The following is a 23,415-nucleotide window of genomic DNA, read 5'->3' as shown; positions in this document are numbered from 1 at the left end:
GGAAGTCGGCGGCGAGCCCCGTCCTGTGAGAGGGTCAGAATGCCACCATATCCGTGGTCCCCAGGATCCATCCTTCTGTCCATCTGCCCATCACGCCATCCACCTACCCACCCCTCCATTCTTCCCTTCATCCCTCCCTCCGTCCATCCATTCAGCAAGAGGGTATTGAGGATCTCTCGAGTGCCTGGCACAGTACTGGGCACTGGGAATGCAGACATAAAAAAGACACAATCGTGACTCTCCAACGTATCATAATCCAATGGGCAAGAGAGTGAGAGATAAAAATAGTAGGCAGCATCATGTAATGCCGAAGAGTTTGGGATTCAGAGTTTAGATTCCATCTGTGTTACTTCCTGGCTTCAGAAGTGGCTTAGTGTGTCTACATCATCATCTGTGAAGTGGGACTCATAATACCTGCTTCATGGGATGATCAGATGAGATCAGATGTGGCAAGATTAACACCATGCCTGGGGTATTAGGTTGGCCATTATTAGTTAACTGTTATGCAGTGTGACAAATGCTAAGATGGATTTCTGTGCAAAGTCCTGTGGACAGATCTATAGCCTGGGGAACAATCTGACTCCAAGTGACCCGTATGGAGTCACTTTTGAACCCCCTAAAGGGGGGGTGTCTGCTACTGGGACCAAAAGCCACTTCTTAAAGCAAGAAGAAAAAAAAAAATCACACATAGGCTATGCTTCTGTTCCTACTGTCAGTTTCCTGGTACAGTAAGACAGTAGTTAAGGCCATAGGCTTGGCATTCCAACAGGTTTGTATTTAAAAGTCAGTCCTACCACTTGTGTGACTTTGGGCAAGTTACGTACCTGATCTGAGTTGTGTTTTTATTTTAACAATAGAAAGAAGTCTCTTTTTATGGTTTTTATGAGAATTAAATAGAAAAAGTATGCACTAGCACAATACTTGGCACATAGCGTCTAGTAAATGACAGCTATGTATTAATTAAAGAACCAATTATTTCTTGTTATTTTACCTTTATACAATGAGGAGGTTGAGCTAGATAGTTTCCAAAGTTCTTTACAGCCCTGAAATTCTAAAACCTATGGCCCCAAGTCTGTTCCATACATCTGAGTCGCTTTTTCTGTTTTGCATATAGGGCTATCGTTACCATCTTTCTAAAGTCCATATACATGTGTTAGCATACTGCAATGGTCTTTATCCTTCTGGCTTACTTCGCTCTGTACAATGGGCTCCAGTTTCATCCATCTCATCAGAACTGACCCAAATGAACTCCTTTTAATGGCTGAGTAGTATTCCATGGTGTATATGTACCACAGCCTCCCCGTGATGATGTAAAGTAATTAGCCTCCAACTAATAAAAATTAAAAAAATAAAAAAAAATAAAAAAATAAAACCTATGGCCCCAACGAATTGAGAAAGAAGCATTGAAATATATACCTTGCCATGTGTAAAACAGACAGCTAGTGAGAAGGTGCTGCATAACCCAGGGCGCTCAGGCCAGTGCCCTGCGATGACCTGGATGTGGGGAGAGATGCTCCTGAGGCCGGGTGTATGTGTTTACTTACGGCTGATTCACGTTATTGTACAGCGGACGTCACCCAGTATTGAAAGCAATTATCCTCCAATTAAAAACAAATGTAAAAAATAATAAAACAAAAATGCAGATTGACAACCAAAAAAAAAAGAAGAAGTGGCCTTCGGTCAGCACAGCAGGCTGCCCACCACAGGTTCGTTAAATGAATAAATAAAATTCCCGCAAGCTCTTAAAAAATAGAGAGGAGGAGAGGAAACGAAAGGGTTAACGCCTTGCAGAGTCTGCCATTCCCACTGCCCAGAGGGGGCCTTGTCAGGAGGAAACTGCTGATTCCTGCCTGCTTCTGAGCCAGAGGAAGGAGGAAGAGCCCACACCCTCGCAGGGCTCCCCCGTCTGCAGAGACAAGCCCGGGCTAGTAACCAAAGGGCCTCAAAGGCGGGGACAGCAGGTGGGCCGGACTCAGAAAGAACAGCCCTGCACTCACCACGGCCACCCTGAGCATCAGACTCTGCTGGGGCCGCCTGGATAGCAGGGGTGCGGTGGGGGCAACCAGAAGGGCCCCTTACTGTCCGTATAGTCCCAGACCCGGGCACCCAGAGGCATTCCGGTGGCCTCATAGGGGGTTAAAGTGAGTGAGAGAAGCTGAGGTCCCAGGGCTTAATTTTAACATGCTCTTTGGACTCACATGAAACTCTCAGATAAAAGATTTTGAGCTTGCTTCCCAGAAAAGAAATGAGAAAAGGAACCCTCACTCACTGAATAGCAGCTCTGTCCTAAAGGCTGTGCTGGGCAACTTAAGGGTTATCTCACTTGATCCTGAGTATGACCCTATAAAGCAAGGATGGTTGACAGATGGAAAAATAAAGATCCCAAAAACTCAACTGCTAACATCAATACAACCATAAATGACCCAGCAGGGGGTTGGATGCAGTTCAGCCCATAGGACTTGTGAATCCAAGCTCTTTGCATTTAGCCATGATGCTACTAAGGAAAGCCATGCTTCAGGCTCTCCCTTTCTGGACAAAAGTAAACGGGCAGCAGGTGTCTGGAAATATCTGACAACTTAGAGAAGAGAGAAAGAAATGCTGCCCAATCCTGGCAGCTTAGGCTCAGAACAAGCCATTTCCCTCCCGGTCTGGGGATTCTAGACTCAGGAGGGATATAGAGAAATTCAGAATCACCGACAAGTGTTCAGCTTCTGTCATCATTTCTCAGAAGCTGGCTTGCGTTATGCCTGAGCCTAGGCTCTCACCCTTGCTGGCCCCTGGAGAGAGTGGGAAAGAAAGCAAGGCCATGAAATCAGGAACTTCCGGAGCGAAAGGCAGCCTGACGATTGCCTGGTCCAGTCCTTTTCTTTTACACTTGAGAACATTCAGACTCAAAGAGGGTATGTGATACATCAAGATCTCATGGCTGGCTAGTGGTAGAGGCAGGACTACAATCTAGATTTCCTCATTCTTTATCAGGGCACTTGGGCCTACAGCGTAGGGATGGGAAAGAGAAGTAGAAAATAAGCGGTAGCTAAGTCCTCTGACCTGCCTTTCTAGGAAGCTTGAAATTTCCATCATTGGCTCCAGGGATGTCTGGTGAGTCTTAAAACGGATGGCTATATGCCAGCAGTGAATTTGGTAGGGAAGAGATGGGGCTGGGGGATCTTGATCAGAAGCATCTGCCAATGTCCTTGGTGCAAATACTCCCACTGTGGATGATTTCAGGCCACTGAGGTGATGTCACTAAATGCAGAGATAGATGTATGGGCGGGCATCCCTCCTGAGCTGGCTGGAGCAGGTCATTGCTTCACTACCTTCCCGAGAAACGTATCCCTTCCGTTGTGCAGAGCTGCATGAAATCCAGAGTTCAAGGAAATCCCTAACCTAAGAGTTAGGTTTCCTTTCCTAAATAATAAACACACACACACACATACACACAGACAACCACACACAAGGACAGTGCCATGATTCACTTGTTGGAGCCGCAGACACTGCCAAACACCAAGGAATCACAGGGATGCAAGCTCTCTTCCCGTGGGGTCTGAACAGGGAATGGAAGGGAAGTCCCTGTTTTACCAAAAGGAAAAAAAAACCCACGCTGATACACCAGTTCTTCCTAGGAAATGAGGCTGTCAGGGGGCAGTAAGTCAGCCCACTCTTCCCTGGTGTGGCTGAGAGGAGGAGTGTGATGGGAATACGTCTCTCCACCATGCCTTCCATGCTTCCTGTGACCATCATTTCCTTCCTCCCCGGGATGCATTCCCAGACCCAGAAGGAACAGCTGCAATAGGGCTCAGTGCTCTTTCAGGCCCAGAGTCTGCAGCTTTTGCCCAAAGGATTCCCTGTTGTGTAATCAGCCAGGCCATTTCAGAGGACCCATCATGGCCCAGCCCAGGCCAGACAGTGTGCAGAGAATGAAAGCTCCTTAGCAGGCCCTGGCTTCAGGATGCATGCAGTCTATTTTCTTCTTCTTCTTCTTTTTCAGCTGAGTGAGAGCTTGGAAATAATTTAAAACCTCCTAAAGAAGATGTTACTAGTTCAAGTTCACAGCCACACAGAGGTGGGGCAGAGGGTAGAAATCTTTCTCTCCAGCTATTTTTCCACGTGCTTAAGGCCATCTCCTTTCGAAGTGCCCCAGTCTCTCCTGACAGATACTCTTTATACAAGCACACCCTGCAAAAGGCTGCTAACAGGAAGGTCTTCATCCTCAGAATCTGCCCAAATTCCATCGAAGACCTGTAGCAGACGATGGTGAAAATCTCTGTACGCTTGTGCTTAGTCGCTCAGGCGTGTCCGACACTTGTGACCCCATGGGCTGTAGCCCGCCAGGCTTCTCTGTCCATGGGATTCTCCAGGCAAGAATACTGGAGTGGGGTGCCATGTCTTCCTCCAGGGGATCTGCCCTACCCAGGCAGAGCCTGTGTCTCCTGCGTTGCATGCAGGTGGATTCTTTACCCACTGAACTATGCGGGAAGCCTGAAAATCACTGTACTATTAACCTATCTTTGCGGGTGTTATTTCCTTTCCCCTCCAGTGATTCTCTTAGGCAGGTGGGCAGGTAGTATGACACATGAAGAAACTGAGATTCACATAGATGAAGTAACTTTTCCAAAGTATAAGGCACTGTTCCATATTATGACAACTGTTTTCAGTCTATCCCCAGTATGGGATGTGGAATGACTGAAAATTCCTTATGCCCAGCGGCAGGACTTTGCAGTCCAGGAAACAAATAAGGAGGCCCCTCCAGGCTGGTAAGAATCTTGTGAGGTTGCCTCTAGACTGAATCTTCACTGTCTAAACAGAAAGAGCGCCCCCAGTGGCATGGGCCACAGGGAGTTTCAAGGACAAGGACGTGAGTTCCAGCCATCAGTTTTGCAGATTGCCGCTGGTGATCTCTGGGTGGCAGTGGGTGAAGGAGAAGAAAGCTGCTGGGTCCTCTCTGGATTCACTGGAGCCAGTGTGGGTTCATAGGCCGGGTGTGCAGGTCTGCGCGTGCAGCGTATGTCAGTGCCCACGCCTGCACTTCTCCGAGGCCCAGTGTTCCAGGCTGGAGCCCGCAGAGGCTGGGCTGGTGTGGGCTGGCTCGGCCGTGCCTCTGCTGATACTCACCCGGGTCCCTTCCCTTCTCTCCAGCCAGTGCCCATCGATGACAACTTCTGTGGGCTGGACATCAACCAGCCGCTTGGAGGCTCGGTCCCAGTGGAGGGCCTGACCTTGTACACCACCAGCCGGGACCGCATGACCTCGGTGGCCTCCTATGTTTACAACGGCTACAGCGTGGTGTTCGTGGGGACAAAAAGCGGCAAGCTGAAGAAGGTAGGAGGCTGGGCCTGGATGTCGCAAACTGTAACTATAGGCAACTCGGTTTTCTTGGGGTGGGGGGCAGTTAAAATCGAGACGGCACTAGGAGTTAATTCGTGGTTTATCTTCCGGCTACTTCCTTTAGCTGTTGATCAATGAGTGTCTTGAGAATATAAACATATTTCAATATTGTTGAAACACCAAGGAATTGGGAAGGTGTGTCTGTCTAAAGGAGGAAAAAAAAATTGTCTTCAAATCAAGTAGAACTGATTTTTTGATTATCTATATTATGAATGGCCCACATCACAAATCCCTCCCCACAGCTTCTAGAGCTGAGCAGAAGTCTTCATTGAGTCCCAAGCAGCTGCTTGAAGCAGACGATGGGTCCCGATTCTCAGCAAACGGGGTGCAGCTCTGGGATGGTATCCATGCCTGGCTTAGAGGCCATTCCCCTGTCTTTTCTTTTCCTGCAATCACAGACCCTTCCCCAACCCTCTGTCCGCACCCCCAGGACCCAGGAGGAAGCAGACGTCTTATCCCGTGTGTGTGTGTGTGTGTGTGTGTGTGTGTGCCCTGGGCACTTCTGCCTGCAGGAGGGCATGGGCCCTCTGGGGCTGGCAGCGCGGGAAGCCTCCTGCGTGGCAGGCTGAGGCCAGCAGCTTGTACCTGCTTGTCTGGCGCTCTGGGTGTGGAGACGACGGAGCGTAGTCTGGTTCATTACGTGGGATTACAGCCGCCGCATTCTTTCCGGTCCCTGCTAATCCCTTTTTCCCAAGCTCATCCCTCCCTCCTGCCCCCTTCCTCCGCCCCCACCTGTGGATCAAGGCACCGGCCAGACCTCTCTGCATCTCTCCTTTGATGTTGACATCAACCCTGTGGCTCTTCCCTCCTAATTCATTTAGACCCTCGAGAGAGGTGTTGTTTGGAAAGGAGGGTGGCAGGGAAGGGGCCTGAGGCGGAAGTTCCGTGTTCTGCTTGTTCTGAGTTATTGCCAAAGGAGGTGAGAAAAACTGGTCCATGTTGAGGTGCTGAGCCCAGCAGACCTCTTCTTCTCGTGGTACCAGAGCCCCTTAAGCCTTTCCTCACTCCAGGGTGAGCTTCCTGCCTCTTCCAGCCTTGCGCCCTCTGCTCCGCCTGGGACTGCGGGCCCCGGCTTGGTTTCAGGCCCAGGACACAGGATGTGTGTGGTCCCTCTGTTTGCTTTTCCAGAAGTGGAGAGGGAAGGGGTTGGCCTTCTGAGATTCCACTAGGATTTAAAAGTGGTATATTCTGGGAAAGAATCTAAAAAAGAGTGTGTATATTTAAATATGAATCGGTATGGTGTGGCTCGGATGGTAAAGAATCTGCCTGCAGTGGGGGAGACCCGGGTTCGATCCCTGGGTTGGGACAATCCCCTGGAGAAAGAAATGGCAACCCATTCCAGTATTCATGATTGGAGAATCCCACTCCAGTATTCTTGCTTGGAGAAGTCCATGAACAGAGAGCCTGGCAGGGGACAGTTCATGGGATTGCAAAGAGTCGGACACGACTGAGCAACGAACACACACACACATATACCTGAACCTAACACAACATTATAAATCAACTATACTTTGACTTTTAAAAAGTAGTGTAGGATCAAAAAGACCCCCTGGAAGAGGAAAGGGCAATGGACTCTAGTACTTGCCTGGAGAATTCCATGGACAGAGGATCTGGTGAGCTACAGTCCATGGAGTCGCAAAGAGTCAGACGTGACTGAACGACAGCACAGCAGATATTCTATCCCCAGGGTTCATCTCGGACACTCTGAGGCTGGCTACTTTTCTGTAGGGCTTCTATACAGTCGAGTAGATTTTGCCCAGGGACTTTGGGCCAAGGGGTCTATGGGAGTTGAAGTCTAGCCTGAACTTTCCTTGTCAAGACACGTGCCCTCGAGTATAAACATGCACTCGGGGGGTCCTCTTACTGTTTCATCTGCCCATAGAGACCACCTCCTTCTCAGCTGCACAAGGACTTTCTAAGGCCAGCAGTACTCACAACTAGGCTGGTGCTCAGCATCTTTTCCTGTCCTTCTGGAACCTTCAGTCACTCTTCTGGATCATTCCTGTGACCCTGTCTCTGTTCTCTTAAAAGTTCTAGTAAAGGCAGGAGCCATGCTTCATTCACATTTCTTTCTTCCTGCCTCATCCTTTCATCAAATGTTCCCACCTGGGGTGGGCCCCAAAACTATCTTGAAAAATAGAACCCTTTTCTGAGAAGTCTTAGAGACCATCTAGCCCAATACTTGGGGAAGGAAATGGCAACCCACTCCAGTGTTCTTGCCTGGAGAATCCCAGGGATGGGGGAGCCTGGTGGGCTGCTGTCTATGGGGTTGCACAGAGTCAGACATGACTGAAGCGACTTAGCAGCAGCAGCAGCCCAATGCTAGGGTTATTTGACAGGAAAATTGAGGTCCAGAGAGGAAAAGTGACTCATCCGAGCTGAGAGACGAGGACAAGTTGCCTCTTGCCCTGACACCCGAGCTGGCACCCTTTTTACATAAAGAGGCAGCCACGGAGCCTGAGGGTGGAGGCCGAGAACAGTCTTCGGGTTCAGGCTTGCTGCAGGGTTCAGCCAGGGGCTGGCACCTCCGCTCTGCTGGCTCGGACCCGAGTTAGGGAATTAATGTTTTCTGAGTGGACGGATGAGGGCTGAGTGAAGGCAGAACCACCCAGCTAGGCCGAGAGGGCCCCGTGCTCACCTTCCCATTATCTCTGTGCGTCTTGCACACACAGACGGGGCTGCTTGGGGCACCTTTCCAAGCCAGGCTCTCCAGGTAGCCGGGTTCTCCTCGCCCTGTAGGAATCCCAGCAGACCGGTCGCTAAGGAGGCAAGTCGCAGGGTTCAAGGACCAGGCTGGGGGTGTGGCCGCCCACAGCTTGTTCCAGCGTGCAGTCTGGCTCCTCCTCTCTCTCTCGGCTAGGCTGTTCTCTGCCTGGTTCTATGAGCTCATAATACCCCTCTTTCTCCTCGGGCGACTCACCCTTCCTTTCCACCCACACTCCTTGGAGGCACCTGATAGCAATGCCAGGCTCCCACCAGCCTCCCGTTTACCCAGAGAAATGGCCCATGAGGAATCTGTGGAATGTCCCCAGGAAACCCTACCGTGGTCCAGGCCCCGTAGCTCTTTCAACACAGGAAGGAAAATAAAGAAAAAAAAGAAAATAGCCAAGAGTTTGGAGACGGGAGGGAAGCTGGGTGCGTCAGAACCACTCATTTCTTCCCTGCCTGGCCAGGCGTCTGTCAGACCGTGTGGACTGCATCCATGGCAGCCCATGGGAACAGGATGTCCCGAGTGGGGACGGCTCGAGGAAGCAGAGGCTCGCTAGAAGTGGCAGGACCGCGAAGGGCTGCTCTGTGCGGTGTCACGTCTGTGCTCACACCCAGCCCTCTGCTAGACAGCGGAGAGCAATGCAGACAGGCCACTGCCTGCTGAGCCGCGAGCACGCGGAGGGAACAAACGGAATAAGGGCGAGGCCTCAGAACCAAGAGGGGCCATACTTGCAGAGCCTAAGGACCAGCGCAGTAGAGGCGATAAGAGGACAGGCCAGAATCCGCCACAGAGATGGAGCAGTTCCAGAGATATCAGCTGCAACCGGGTGATTAGCCTGGAGGACTTCCTGGAAGAGGAAGCTTACCAGGATTTGCTCCAAGACTGAAACAAAGTGATGAGTTGAGGTTTGGGGAAAGAGACCCTGTAGACCTTGGTTGCCACATTGAAAAGATACAAAGCATGTGTCAGGAAGGTCTAGAATGCCCAGCAGGGCTTGGAGAACTCCTGAGGTAGACGCCAAGAGGCAGAGGGTCTCAAGGCTTCAGGCGCTAAGCGGATCAAATGAAAAGGACCTTGGGATTTTCCCTGACCTTGTGAGCCAACTCTCTGATCCGGCAGAGTTAATTAGTCTTCACCACATGAACAAGAGAGTGAATTCCAAGTCATGAGAGGTGGTGGCGCCACTTTACACTGGAGATAACGTTGTAAGAGGGCTAAGAAGTATGAGCTGAGGAAGGGCTGGAAGGATGTGGGAGTCTTGCTCTCCATGAATATGTTTAAAAGGATGCTAGCCCAAAAAGTGGAGTAAAGGAGGAGACCTAGCAGCTTTCTTCGCACACTGTGATTTACTGAGCACTTACTAAGTGGTGTTCATAGAGCTTTTATCTCCTAACTCATCTAATCTCTATATCACTCGATGGGGTAAGTGCTGTGATGCCCTCCGTTTTACTGATGAGGAAACGGAGGCCCAGAAAGGTAAAGAAATGTGTCCAAGGCTGCACGGCAAAGTAAGCGGCAGAGCCGGGGTTCGCGCCTGGATCACCTGGTTCCCCAAGCTTCGGGCTGAGCTGCGCCAGATGAACTCGACTGATTCATGTGGCCCCATAGGACGGAAGAGGGCTACCAGGTGGGGCTTCCGGTGAGACAGCTTTCCACTTAATATAAGGAAGAAGCTTCTTGCAGGCAAACCGTCCCATCATAGAAAGGGTTGACTCAAGAGGAAATGATCTCCCAGTATCAGGGGAGACGTGGAGGCAGAGCCTGGGGGGCCCCCGATCAGGGAGGCTGTTGAGGGCGCCTGCCCCACGCACCGACTTTCCATCCATGCCACCGCTCCTGCTCTGCCTCCTTCAGCAGGAGTGGGGGGCTAAGCGGGGCCAGAGGAGGCGTCCAGAGCCGGGGAGGCCGAGGCCCCGGGGTGTGTGGGCTCTGAAGTCCCCGCTGGGTTTGTGCTGACCCTCAGGGTGTGGCAGAGCACCCCTCTGGGTCAGGGAGGGCGAGATGGGGCGCAGACGATGAGGGCGGACTGGCCCGGGACGCGGGGCCCCCGGGACCTGGGCGCGGCCGACTCCTGACACCCCTCCTGGCCGAGGGTGGGCTGTGGGGTCCCCCAGAGCAGACGGGGAAGAGTGTGGCCACAGGGACCATGAGCTCGTTGCCTACCACGTCCCAGGCTGGCACATGGGGCCCGAGAGGCAGGCCATGGCCTGTAAGAGGGAAGGGGCTGAGCCGAGATGGCAAGAGACACCAGGGCCAGGAGGCGGGACTCGCGGGGCAAAGACCTCTTGGTTCCTCTCCTTCATTCGCAGCTGTTGAAACCACTTCCTCAAGGCCTGGCTTCCCTTTTCTCCGGCCTCCTCCTTGAACAGGGGGCCTGCTTCTCTTTCTTGTCCGTCCACCCCAACACCCCTCCTGCTGCTCGAGGCCTGTGACCCATCCTCACCTAGCCCATAAAGCCCTCCCCAGATACCCCACCACTTTGTTCCGACAAACACGGGAGCAGCTGCTAACCTGTCCCCTCCTCTTGAGAGTCACCATCCTAGAGATCAGGGACCCTCTTTTCCATAGATGTCGCCCATCCCTGCAGTCAGATCCCGTGTCTCTCACCCCTTGGGTGCTCATGAAATTTGTCCCAGATGTACTGGGTATGCCTCCTCCAGGCCAGACATGCATTTGCACGGAGTGGTATAGAGCCAGACACCAAGAGTGACTCCTGTTGACGAGGTTGGTTTGCAGAGGAAGGAAGTTGGGATGCGGTGGGCAGGTCTGGGCAGAAGGGGAGGCGGGTGAGGAGTCTAGGAAACGAGAGAACCGCAGGGACGGGAAGAGAGTCTGTTTGCTGGTGAACAGCGCTTGGAAGAGGGTGGGGCAGAGCTCTCAGAAATGTGGACGGAGCTGGGAGAAGGGAGCTGGGTTGCCACTGTCGCCTGTGTATCCCCAGGAGAGCAGGGCCAGTCATCTGCCTCACCTGCATCTCCAGCAGGGAGGCAGGTACAAAGGCCCAGGTGACGTCCCTCCCCAGCACCATCCCCCCTGCCAGTCCTCTGTTTATTGGACGAACTCCCGGACATTTTGGCAAATCCACAGATACTCAGCCTTTTCAAGGTCTGGGGAGGGCCATGGCCTCTTTTAGCTCCACCTTCTTTCCTGATGGCTAAGGCCGCCATCAGAATGCCTGTGAAATTCTTGAGGAAAATTCTTTCTGCCTTCCCCCTTGGGACCTAGCTGCACAAGGCCTCCAGTCCCCCAGCCCACAGGAAATCTGTCTGACGTCCCTTCCCATTCCTATTCTTCTCTTTGTAAGCTCACAGACGTTTTACTGAGCCAAGTCAGGAAAACTGCAAGCTTCTTGCAGGAGTAGCTTAAGAGCTGGAAAGGCTCCATCAGGAGCATAGAAGGATTAAGTCTCCCGGGCCCTGGGGCTGATGGCTCAGTGACTTGATAACACTGATTATTTGCAAGATATCTTTCCATGGTTTTTTGCATCCTCCACAAATACTCCAACAGTGAAGACCGCTCCCTGCATCTCTGCTCCATCTTCCAAACATGGTAAACGGAGCCCCCAGGATGCTCAATATCTTGCCCAAGGTTGCATGGCCCCGCAGTTGGCAACAGGGAAACCTTGGCATTTAGGCTTCCTCCCACACAGACGTTCCTAACCTGTGACTCGGTTCCCTTGTGGGGTGGGGTTGTCTCATGGACGGAAAGCCAAGTTGGATGCAAAGCTGAGAAACATGCCCCTCTGTGTGAGCCAACGCCACCGAACAATAGCCACTCATTCCTCATTCCTCAGAGTGGAAATGATTCACTCGTCTCTCGGTGTGAACCCCGGATCAAGTAAATAGCCAGGGCTGCAGCTCTCGTTGCAGGAGACCCAGTGGCTGTCCAAGGACCTGGGACCGCTGAGCCGATGCTCTGGCTCCCCGAGACATCTCAGCAGCAGCTCCAGGGGCTGGGGGGAGTGGGAAGCAGACACCCTCTCCTCCTGCCCTAGAGCCCGTGCGGAGGAGGTTGGGGTGGTGGTTGGAGCTCACCATCACATCCCTAGTAATGAGTTTGGCTCCCTGCCCAGGCTCCTGCCGCCAAACTTGCTGTTTGTTTTGTTGTTTTATCGGCCTCTTGGGTCCCGAGAACTGGTCTTCTGAAAGCTGGGAAAGGCAGCATTTGGTTGGCACAGAGAAAAGGGGCGTATTTACAGAACCCCCCTAAACCCTTGCCCCCGGCCACAGCATCTCCCCTACTTGACCATGAGAAGCGGGGAGAGGGGTGTGGGTTTCTATCTGGAGCCGCAGCTGAGCTCCAGGGAAGAGGCCCTGATCTCCCAGAGCCATTCAGAAAGGAGAATGGAAAGATCCGTTTATTTTTGGCACCTTTGTGCGCCTCCCGTGTGCTTCAGTCTCGGGCAGGCCCTGCGTGAGGCGCCAGGCTGCGTGCTCAGCTGGGTGCTTACCACACCCCAAGAGGAGCCCTTTGGAGGCTGAGCTGTATCTCAGAGCAGGTGAAGCACATGGGTCATGATTCAAGCTCTCAGAACCCAAGTGACCCAAATAGGTTTTGGAGAGTTTTTCAGAGGCCACAGTGCTAATGTTTACACAGCATCTTTAAGGAAATACAAACCACATAGACGTACATCCTTTTAGGCCATTGAGCCTTGCCTGCTTGTGGATACAGAGCATAGGCAAATAGCTCAAAGTTGGACAAGACCTCCAAAGACCACCTGGTCCTGTCCTCTTACACTCAGGTAGGAACCTGTTTGCATAACAAAGAGTGTATGCGCTTCCAGAATGCAGTCCTGACTCCAACTATTAACTGTTTGACCTCTGAGCTTTAGTTTCCTCGTGTGTAAAATGAAGACAGTTATAATACCTGCCTCGTGAGACTGTAATGAGAATTAAATGAAATCATTCGCTTTTGAACAAAAATGTACTGAACGCCTACTATGCACCATTTGCTGGGTATACAGTAGTGAAAAGTCAACATTGCCTGCCCTAGTGAAGATTATTCCTTAATGTGGGAAGACAGATGAGAAAATAATGAGAAAGCACAATATACAGTATATTTAGAAGATAACAAGTGATAATGAAAAAATAGAGCATAATAAAATAACTTATGAAAGCGGGGTGCTGAGCTTATATGCATTTAAGTATGACTACTGTTGTTTACTTAACTTGTGAGCCTCACTGTTTTTTTTTTCCCCCTGTGGAGTGGGTATTAGTAATAAACACTTTGCGTGGTTGTTGGAAGGACGCAGTGAAATCGTGTATGAAAAGTGCTTGCTCTGGTGCTTGGCAACAAAAGTGCTTCCGTTATTATTACCAGCATCTTTGAGGCTGCCCCCTGAAGCCCACTTCTTCTCTGACTCCCTGGGGGAGTGGAATTGTCAGATCAGCCTCCTTTTTAGTGACATGTTTGCAAGGTCAGATGGAGGAAAAGAATCCTGCTCCCTGCCCCCAGTCCTAATCATGGGAAAGAAAATACAAGACTAGACCAGCCGAGCCGAACTAATCTAACCCTGCTGGACATACACTACACCCGCCTTAGTCACCAGGGAGAGCTTTCCGAGTCCCATATCATCCAGCGGCATGGCATGTACTGACCCCTCCTCAAGGTGGGGCTGGGGGAAGTAGTGGTTCTGCTTTTACAGCTTGGCAGTATTAACTAAAATGGGACCATTAGCTGTGCTTTGCATGCTCCCAATCCCACCTTAATATCCTAGGGTTGCACAGCTCTGCCTTAGATGAAATGTGTGATCTTGAGCAGACCTCAGTTCCCTCAACTGACCCACTGATGCTACCATGTAAGATCACTATGCATGTCAGACACAGGGGGCTGTAAAGTACTTACTATAGAGCCTGGTGCATAGTAGATGCTCACTAAGTGCAGCCGTTGTTGCTATTACCACTGTTACTACAAGCGTGACACTCACTAGTATTATTGCTACCACTTTTGTACCATTATCATGCTTTTCTTCCAAAGACCCAGATTCTCTTGGTTTCTATTAGCTCATGAATCCTTATTTTAGGATAAGTAGGGTGCTTCCCAGGTGGGGCAGTGGTAAAGAATCCACAGGAGACTCTAGTTCAATCCCTGCCTCGGGAAGATCCCCTGGAGAAGGAAATGGCAACCCACTCCAGTATTCCTGCCTGGACAATCCGTGGACAGAGGAGCCTGGCAGGCTACCCTCTATGGGGTCTCTAGAGTCGGACACGACTGAGCCTGCGTGACAAGGAAACATAGATATTTCTCTGCTCTGTTGCAGATGGTCGGACTGAGGTTCACAGGTCTTATGGATTGCTCAGGGCCACAGGGTAAATCAAGGGAAGACTGGAATGAGAGCTGTCACAAATATTTCAGGTGGACATCTGGTCACCTGTATGGTCCCAGCAACGATGAAGCTGAAAGCTTGCAGCTGCTTGAACTTCCTTTCCTTCCTGTTACTGTGTGTCCTTCCATCCAGAGAAACCAGAGATGTATGGAGATGCAGGGTGGTGACAGTCACCGTGAGGTTCTGTCCTTTGAGTTTCTTGCTGGGATTCTGTCCGTCCCTGGCCTCAGCCTCCAGAAAGGTTTCCAGGCTCTTAGGAGCTGGTGCCTCTGGGGTTGTCCTGGTATCTCATCACGCTCCAGTACCTCATTGGATTTGAAAGGCTGCTGCGACCAGCTGGGTGGATACCCACCGCCCCAACCTGGAAGGGGCAGTGGCGTCCACTTGCTTTAGTAACACATCAGGAGTTCTCACCTTTGTCTGTTCAGAGTGGATGAAAGTGCTGCCAAGGAAAGAGGAGAAACCCGTGGAGTCCAGACCCTGCAAAGGGGTCAGACCCTCTATCACACACAGTCAGGAATGTTCCCCTGGTCTTATAACTGGAAAGGATCTCAGAAACTCGTCCAGCCAGCAGACTCTGGGCAGGTGAGATGTTTATTGTTCTCATCTGTGAATAAGACAGCTGAGGGCTAGGAAGGTTAAGTGATCAGCACAGGGTCACCCAGGTTCTTAGTAACAAAACCAAGACTAAAATCTAGGTTTTCCTATTTCAATTCGGGGACCCTTCTTTCTGTATCATATGGAAGAACATTCCCTCTGCACGAAACCTCAGGCTCCCCTCTGTCTCTCCTGGGCTCTAAGCACCCCAAGCAGAACCCAGACTTAGTCTGGGGATCGTTCTAGCTGAGTCTAGCTGAGCTTCCTGTCTTGGGCCTGGCCATGCATCCTTCCTCTGGGGTGGCCATCATCCCTGGGCCCTCACCATAAGTGACTTGAGGTGCTTCCTAGAGCCTGTCCAGCTCGGAGGCTTGCTCACCCACAAAATGCTTCCCTTGGGCTAAGAAGTTCTGACAAGTCAGAAGAACACTGAATTGGGGACCTCAGGTTTTACATGTGAGTCCTTTATCTAGGCACAGTACTTTATATTTTTGGCGAGGAGTGGGCCCATTATAAATTAAGCACTCACTATCCCCTGGAGGAGGGGATGAGAACCTACTACGGTATTCTTGCCTGAAAAATCCCATGGACAGAGGAGCCTGGCAGGCTACAGTCCATGGGGTCGCAGAGAGTCGGACATGACTGAACGAGCATGCGTGCGTGCACACACACAGACACACACACATGCTAAGCCCCGCACTAAGTCACTTTTTAGTTAAGCCTCGCCATACCCTTGTAAGGTAAGGATTAATATTGTGTCCATTCTCCATATGAGCAAAGGGAGGCTCAGCAGAGTTAGGTAGCTTGCCAGAGCCCCATTGCTACTAAGAGGAAAGCTGGGACTGGAATCTGAATCTGTCTGTCTCCAGACCTGGGCTTAGTGAACCACTAGCGGTGAGCCCTCTGCCACCGTCCTCTAAGGCTCAACTGGTTCCTCCGTGACCCACCACCTGCCCAAGGGAGCTGCAAGAAGCCGCAAGAGAGGAGTCGGGGGGACCAAGTTTGCCCTCTTTCCAGCCCAGGTGCCTGGGAGGCCCGGGACACGGCAGCTTTCCCCCAGGCACACGCTGCCTGGTGCCACTCCCCGCAGGCCTCCTCCTCCCCTTCCCACCCACCACAGCCCAGACCACAGAGGATAGGGTGGCCGCCTTTGTGCCGCACACAGCCCCCAGCGGACCCCCCTTTCCCCAGGCATCATTGTTTGCCATGAGCCTTCTGAAGGGGACACAAAGCGGGGTTACTGACGAGGCCAAGAGCCGCTGTGTCAAGCGTGGGGCATCACGCTGATGTCAAGCCCATCACCCGGGCGTCCCTTGGAGCCCCCCGGCTCTCCTTCAAAGACGCTGTCTGGGGTCTTTTGTGTGCCAGTCATACCCGTTCGGAGCTGGCCGGGCAAAGGTTTCAGCAGTGGGGAGGAAGATGCTGAGCAATGGAGTCATTTTGATCTGGCGAAATTGGAAGAGACATTTAATGCAATAGTTAACAGCAAACCACTGCTGAGGGGGTGGTGGGTGGATGGGTCGGAATGCTTGTTCTCTGTTTATGGAGCTTATGCAATTCCATCAATATTGATGCCTGATGCCTTTGATTCTGACACTAATCATTGCTATGAATTAAATTTGCAGCCATATAATTAGGATTGCTATTAATAGGGCCCTGAGCTAAGCTCTACGATGCGGCATGTCTTCTTCTTGATAGAAAATGGCATCCTTGGAACTCTGCTAATGGGGCGCACCTGGGATTTGCCAAGAATGACGCGAAAATTACACATTCTATATTTATATTGGGCCTTTACGAAAATGCCAGTGAGCAAAGGTGAGGCCGGAGGGAAGGTTGTCCCCTGCCCTGTGCTGTGGGCAGCAATTAAGTGTCTCTCTCGCACTTCCAAGTCTTTAGGAAAGGATATTCCAGAGCCAACTCGGTTGCTCGTGGTCCAGCCGCAGAGAGCGGAGCGTCAGGAAGGTCTTCCTTAAGTTAACCTAGCTCTAGTTAGCTTAGGCTAAGGAACTAGGTACTCTGGTGATTTCGTTCTCAGACTTTGAGGGGGATATGAGCCATCTGAGGGAAGAGGGGTGTCTTGGTATGCCCCAAGCTTGGCTGGAAGGGGCTGAGCAAAACCCCTATTGATAGCCCCAGTTGGCCTCATTTCTAGGGCGATGAGTAAGCATGACCTCCCCACTCATAACTGATTCCAAGGGCTCCCATCCAGAGAGCACCAGTGAACCTCACACCTAAGGGAGCCCACTGCTAACCTGGTGGGAAAGGATGAGCTGTCCAGGGTAATGAGATGCCTTCCCGGGTAAACCTACAGCAGGTTCATTGACGGAGGAGCCCCGTCTTTTATTATCATGAGGTCCCCAGGTCAGCACTGGAGACCCGATGCCCCCATTCAGCCTCTGAGTAATCACATGTCATGGTGCACACAAAGGCTCTCTAATCCTTTTCCAACAACAACATGTGTGGTGACATGCCCTGGTCCCTGGGAATGGCAGTGTGCACCAGTCGGCATAAGGGATGCATTAGTCCCTGCCCCTTTGACCTTCAGCCTGAAAATAGTCTTTCCTCCATATCATCATTTATTTTTTTTTCCTTTCATGTTTTTAAGTGATTGTGAGAAGACAGTGGTTTGAGTTCAAGTCCTAACTTTCCCATTTATTACATTTGTGATCTTAGCTAAGTTACGTAACCCCTTGGACACTTGGAGTTGTGAGTTCACACCTTTAAAGCAGGGATAGTAATATCTACTTCATAAGGATCATAATGATTTTAAAGAACTGTCTGAATTGCTTATCACGGGGCTTCTGTACCTAATGAGAGTCCCCGATTCCCTTCCCCTTTCTCACGTACATACTCGGATGCACAGGCTGACAGGCAGTAGCTCTTGGTACCCACGGCATTCGGGAGAATGCCACTCTATTTCCTACCTATTCTCAGGGACAGCACATAGAAAAGTGATTCTTCCAAATGAATGGTGAGCTGCAGCAGCAATTCCAAATGCCTTTGATCTTTTGCTCACTACACACGAGAAGGCTGAACAGGGGTTGCTCACCCCGCCGCAGTCACCCAAGTTTCTGCTGTTTCTCTTTATTCTCAAGTAACCCAGGGTCCTAGGTGGACTGAACGCATCCTTGGGTATTCGGGGGGCCTGGGCTCCAGCACGGCTCCTCGGTGCTGAGTGCGTAGAGGCGCAGAGAACGAGGGAGAGCGCCTTAGCATCACCTGGAGTGGAAGCTCTTTCTCATACAGGAATCTGCCTCAGTTCTGCCTCCGGCCCGCACCTCCACGGTCCACTTACGCATTCTGTGTGCAGGCATACTGCAGGGCAAATGTGTGGACGACAGCAGGGGCCAGTGGCCGGCACTCGCCAGAGAACGTGTGGATAGAAAAGCCTGGAAAACAGTATGCTTGGTTCAGTCCTCGAGTACCCAAATTTGTCACAAATTAGCAAACAACTATTTTACTCTTTGTGCTTGAAGTTGAAAGAGGTAGAGATTCGTGTTGGGGTAGTGTTGGGGAGTCACTGTTCTTTTGGTTCCCACCAAGCAGAGAGCATAAATCAGTCCCTCTAATTCTTTAAATTAGCTTGTTGTTGGGCAAGCACCTAGTTACTCATGTATGCATTCAAGCATAGCCGGCACAGTTAACACTCATCCCATTATGGTCTCTTGTCACTTGCAAGATCTTGAATGATGCAAGCAAAACCCCCATGGGCTCACCCAGTGAGGTGATGCTCCCACAAATGCTGCTGAACCTCCAGTCTTTCCAAGAGTCTAACTGCTCTGGAATCCATAAAACACGGAGTAGCTTCAGTCCCAGACAGATTGCTGGTCTCCCCAGAGGAATAGCCACAGTCAGAGAAACAGAGGAAAAAATATGCCCAACCTCCCCCCACCATCAAATCAAAGAAATAAAAAATCTGTCTCCTTGGTGCCTCCCCAATATTTATGTCTGAGCTCAGCAGACACCCCTGGGCTGCAGCCAGTCTGTGTATTAGCATTAGTCCATTACGCTTTTTATGATGCATGTTACCTACCCTCCCCCACCCCCACCCCCCATTGCAACATTTTATGACTGTCCTTTTCATTTCTGGAAAGAGCTTCACAGAATGGCAGATGCCTGCATTTCCCCACTCTTTGGGGAGCTATTTGTAGGCAGCCTGTCCCAGGCCATAAACAATGGCAGATAAACCACAGCCACTGGCAGTAAATGCATCCCAGGCCAAGGAGACACGCAGAGCAGGGGCTGGGGGAAGCTTGGTGGGGTGTCTACACGCCCAGTGGCCAGTGGGTGTGGGGTAGCTGCCACCCACAGAAGGAGAAGCAAGGGACTGGTGCAGAAGTGGGTGCCAAGGTCCCAGATTTCTGCAAAAGCCAGAGGGAACTCCTACCACACTCCCTCACTCCCATGGAAGCCCTTGTCCCTGAACTGTGATCAGAACCGGTAAACTTTCCAATAAGAAGAGGATGGTTCCCTTTGGCATCATTTTCTGCTGCCAGTTCGTGTTACTACACAGATGACTCAGTGCAGCTCCTCTCCCATTGATGCTGCTAGATCTTGGAGCAACTGCCTGCAAGTGTCTCTGCCTTCCGCCACCCCGTGTCCCTGGGACACCCACCCCAGCCCCTCCCGTCTCTCCTCTCCAATCCTCTTACCCTCCCTTACGCCCAAGACCCAGTCTTACCAATCAGTCACCGCCAACGTCTGCCTCATTAAAACTTCAGCCAGGACTCCGGTGGTCCTGGAGGTGATATTTATTTACTTCAGCTTGAAGCGGCACCCACACGCAAGTCGCTTGTGACGCCGCAGGAGCCAACACCTGGAGCCAGCTTTGCTCCGTTAAAAGGCACCCCTGGGAGAAGAAAACCAAATTCTGAATGAATAATTGGTCTGGTGGAGCTTTCAGATTCTTTCTGCACGCACAAACAGCTACCGCAAGCAAAGAACGGAGCAGAGATAGAAGGAGGTGGTTGGTGGGAAAGGACTGCTAGCAAAGCCCTGTATAATGAGTGCGTGGAAGAGTTTTCTTCCTCCTCAACCCCGTCGTCACGGCAGGACGTGGACACAGGGTGGAGGTGATGCTCTTTTTCTCCTCCTCCTTTGGTTCCAGACCCCACATCAGATGGAAGCAAGCAGAGGAAAGCGGTGTGCATTTAAAATGTCTGTACACATCAGGCTGCTGGAGATAGTAGCTATTATACCGCGTGTATGTTTTTTTTTTGCAGTAAGCTGCTAAATTATTTATTGGGCACTGGGCTTTAATCTCATAAACCTGCCTGCGGGCCCCAGGCACCAGCAGGCTGAGCGCCGCATAAAACGCAGACATCGGCCCGGCTGTGCGGAGCACTCTGGTGACTCTGGGTAGTGAGTCTTCATTTTCACTCAGTCCTCCCCCCGCCCAGATCGGCTCATTAACAGCAGGCAGACCCAATGAAGAACCTTCTCATTTTTCCCTGACTCTGAACTTGGAAGTTGATTTGCATCTTATGTAGTAGACGAGAGCCCCCACCTGAGCACAGTGGGCCCGGGGCATGGTGGTAAGGGGCTGGCCAGAGGCTGAGGGATGGGAGCCCTTACAGAGAGCAGATGAGCCCAGGACCCCTGGATGTTGTCGGGATCGTCCGGAGCTAAATTCCTGAGCTGTGAGCACTTCTGGTTACCCCAACTTACTGGGAGATGACCCTAGACGAACCCTTGCCCCTTGGGCATCAATCTGCCCCCTTTAAGTCAAAGTGGTCTCTACTCTCCTCCCTGGTTCCAGTCCAGAAGGCAGCTATCTTGGTGTAAATCTCCCGGTCATTCTCTGAAAGCCAAGATACTAAGAACCCCCTTGAACTCACTTAGTGGTTTGAGGTACAAAGAGCTTTCATGTATAGAGCACCCATTTTGAGCTCATCTAGTAATCCTAACAACCCCACAGGCTGTGATCTCACAGGTGAGGAAGCTGGCCCAGCGGAGTCAAGTGGTTTGCCCAGCATCAGCCAGCGATAGCACTGTGATCAGACTCTGACTGCCGATCCTTGATCCATTCTAGATAGGGGAGCTCACAGGTGTTAAGCTAGTGTGGAAACTGAGGCAGCAGCCATCTCTGATACTCAAGCTGCCCAGGGCTGGCTGTGTGGGAGCCATATTAACCGCCTTGCCCTTGTCCCAAGAATGTGAGTACAAGAAGGCTGTGCCTTCCAGATCCTGGGCCTCTCCTCTCCTTGAGCAAATGAAGCAATGCCAAGACTTGTCTGGGTTTCATCATTCACTGTGTTGCAGCCGCCAGCATCTTATAACTCTCCCTCGCAAAGTCAGAGGGGCAGGGACGCCCGCTAGGAGGATGTGGCAGGAGCTGAATGCATGGGACTTTTCACCTGCATTCTGGGATTCAGGGGAGTTGACGATCTGCCCCCCAAAATGTTCTGAAAACATCTGTGTGTCTATTATGTGTGTATAGAGGGCCCAGTGCTTTCCCCAGATTCTCAGGACGGTCTATGACCCTACAATGTTGACCCTAAGTTTTTAATATATACGTTTTTAATTGGAGGGTGAGTGCTTTACAATGTTGTGTTAGTTTGTGCTGTGCAACAGTGTGAATTGGCAATAGGTGGACATATATCCCCTCCTCCGCAGCCTGCCTCCCAACCCCCAGTCCCACCCTCTAGCTCATCACAGAGCTCCGAGCTGGGCTCCCTGTGTTATACAGCAGCTTCCCACTGGCTATTTTATGTCAGTGCCACTGTCTCAATTTTTCCCTCGTGGTTTTTAGGCAGTGTGCCTTTGAACTCTAGGGCGATGACGCCAGTCCCCCCATTACATCCTCCTTCCATCAAAGCTTCTTGCTCTCATCTATTTAATATGTGTCAGGGTTACCAGTATGATTCCTTTGTTGTTTAAAAAGTCAGTTCAAATGACAAATGATGAAATCTTAGCCCTACCTGACCATCAGGTGGTGTGTATCTCCTGTAACAGGCATGCCTCCACCGTACTCACCACCTACCATGCACATGCACACATTAGACACACATGTATGCACACATGAACACATGTACAGGTGCATATTCTTACACACACACACCAACAACAGCTCCCATCCCTAACCTGGTGTGAGTGGCACCAGCACAAGGTGAGATGGAAGGAACCCAGATGAAGGCCAGGAGGTGAGTGAGAGCCGAGGCACGGAGACTAGATCAGGCCTGTGGGAAGACCACAGAGGCAGGAGACAGCACTGGTCCCTGTCTTGGTTGTAAAGCCACATCAGACAGCACAGGCTAGGACAGGAGGACAAATGGGAGGCTCCAAGTGAGCGTCCGGAAAACCAGCCCAGGCCAGAGGCAGGCATCCTGATGGTTGGGTTCATGGTTCGAAGCTGGCCTGAGACCAGGGCCAGGGGTGCCGTGGGGAGGGCGTGAATTACTCCTAGAGCCTTGATGCGTCTTCATGGCCTTCTCACCTTGGGACTTTGTGTGCTGTTCTCTCATACCAGAGACACTTCCTTCCCCTTGCCCACCTAACGCCGTCTCATGGTCAAGATGCTCTGACATCACCTCCTCCAGGAAGCCCCCCACCCCTGCGTTGTGCGCTCCATAGAGCCCCATCACACGGCCATCAGAGCAGAGAGAACAGTGGTCAAGAAGAGTCCAAATGCGAGAGCCAAGATGTCCTGGTTCCGCGCCTGACTCTGCCCCTTAGTGCCTGGGGACACAGTAGGAATCACTCCACCTCTCTATTCCTGTTTCTTCATCTGCAAACTAGAAATAATGAAAGTTTCTACCACACAGGCTTATTGAGAGCTACATATAAGTGAGCCAGTACAGGTAAAGCACATAGATCCGTGTCCAAAGTGGGACCAGGGCTCAGTAAATGTTACCTGTGGTCAGTTTATGTTTTGTCATCGTCCTGTTTCTTTTCCCTGCTCTTCAGTGCACTCAGCAGTTTGGGGATTGTGGTTGGCATTTGTCATCTCTGCATCTGTAGGACCACATAATACAGCAGTCTTTCAGTACATGGAGTCAGGGAAAGTGAGGGGTGGGAGGAGGAACTCCTAGAACAGAAGTCATCTCTCTGCCCCTGTTGTAAGGCATCTTCTCGGTGGGAGTCAGAAATGGCCTGCGGGCGTGTCCTCCTCCTCGTAAGGGGGCACTGAGGAGTTCCTAGCAATGTCTCTGGCTGGCCCAGAGCAAGAGATGGGATTCTTTGAGGAGTGCACGTGAGTCAGACCATCACATCTCATACACGGGAATTCAAGCCGTCAGCTGCTGCAGGCAGATTCCTTTGGGACTACCCTTTCCCAGAAGAGAAAATTCCTTCAGCCTCATTGCACTCACAGCCTCACTCACCTGTCACTTCTCCATCTGCAAACCCCACTAGGCACCAGTATGTTAGTTGCTCAGTCGGGTCCAACTCTTTGCAACCT

At 51.3% G+C, this 23,415-nt stretch overlaps 1 protein-coding gene across 1 annotated transcript in view; it reads left to right on the top strand.

Annotated features, from left to right (window-relative positions):
* Window positions 1-23,415, top strand: part of PLXNA2 (plexin A2) — a 226,216-nt gene that overhangs the window by 29,044 nt on the left and 173,757 nt on the right. The window contains exon 3 of the mRNA XM_070473856.1: window positions 5,137-5,319. Within this exon, the coding sequence (XP_070329957.1) occupies window positions 5,137-5,319 (183 nt within the window). The remainder of the gene's footprint in view (window positions 1-5,136; window positions 5,320-23,415) is intronic.

The sequence above is a fragment of the Odocoileus virginianus genome, chromosome 11 (genome assembly GCF_023699985.2).
Source record: "Odocoileus virginianus isolate 20LAN1187 ecotype Illinois chromosome 11, Ovbor_1.2, whole genome shotgun sequence".
Taxonomy (NCBI): Eukaryota; Metazoa; Chordata; class Mammalia; order Artiodactyla; family Cervidae; genus Odocoileus; species Odocoileus virginianus.
This window is presented reverse-complemented; position numbering and strand designations above follow the sequence as displayed.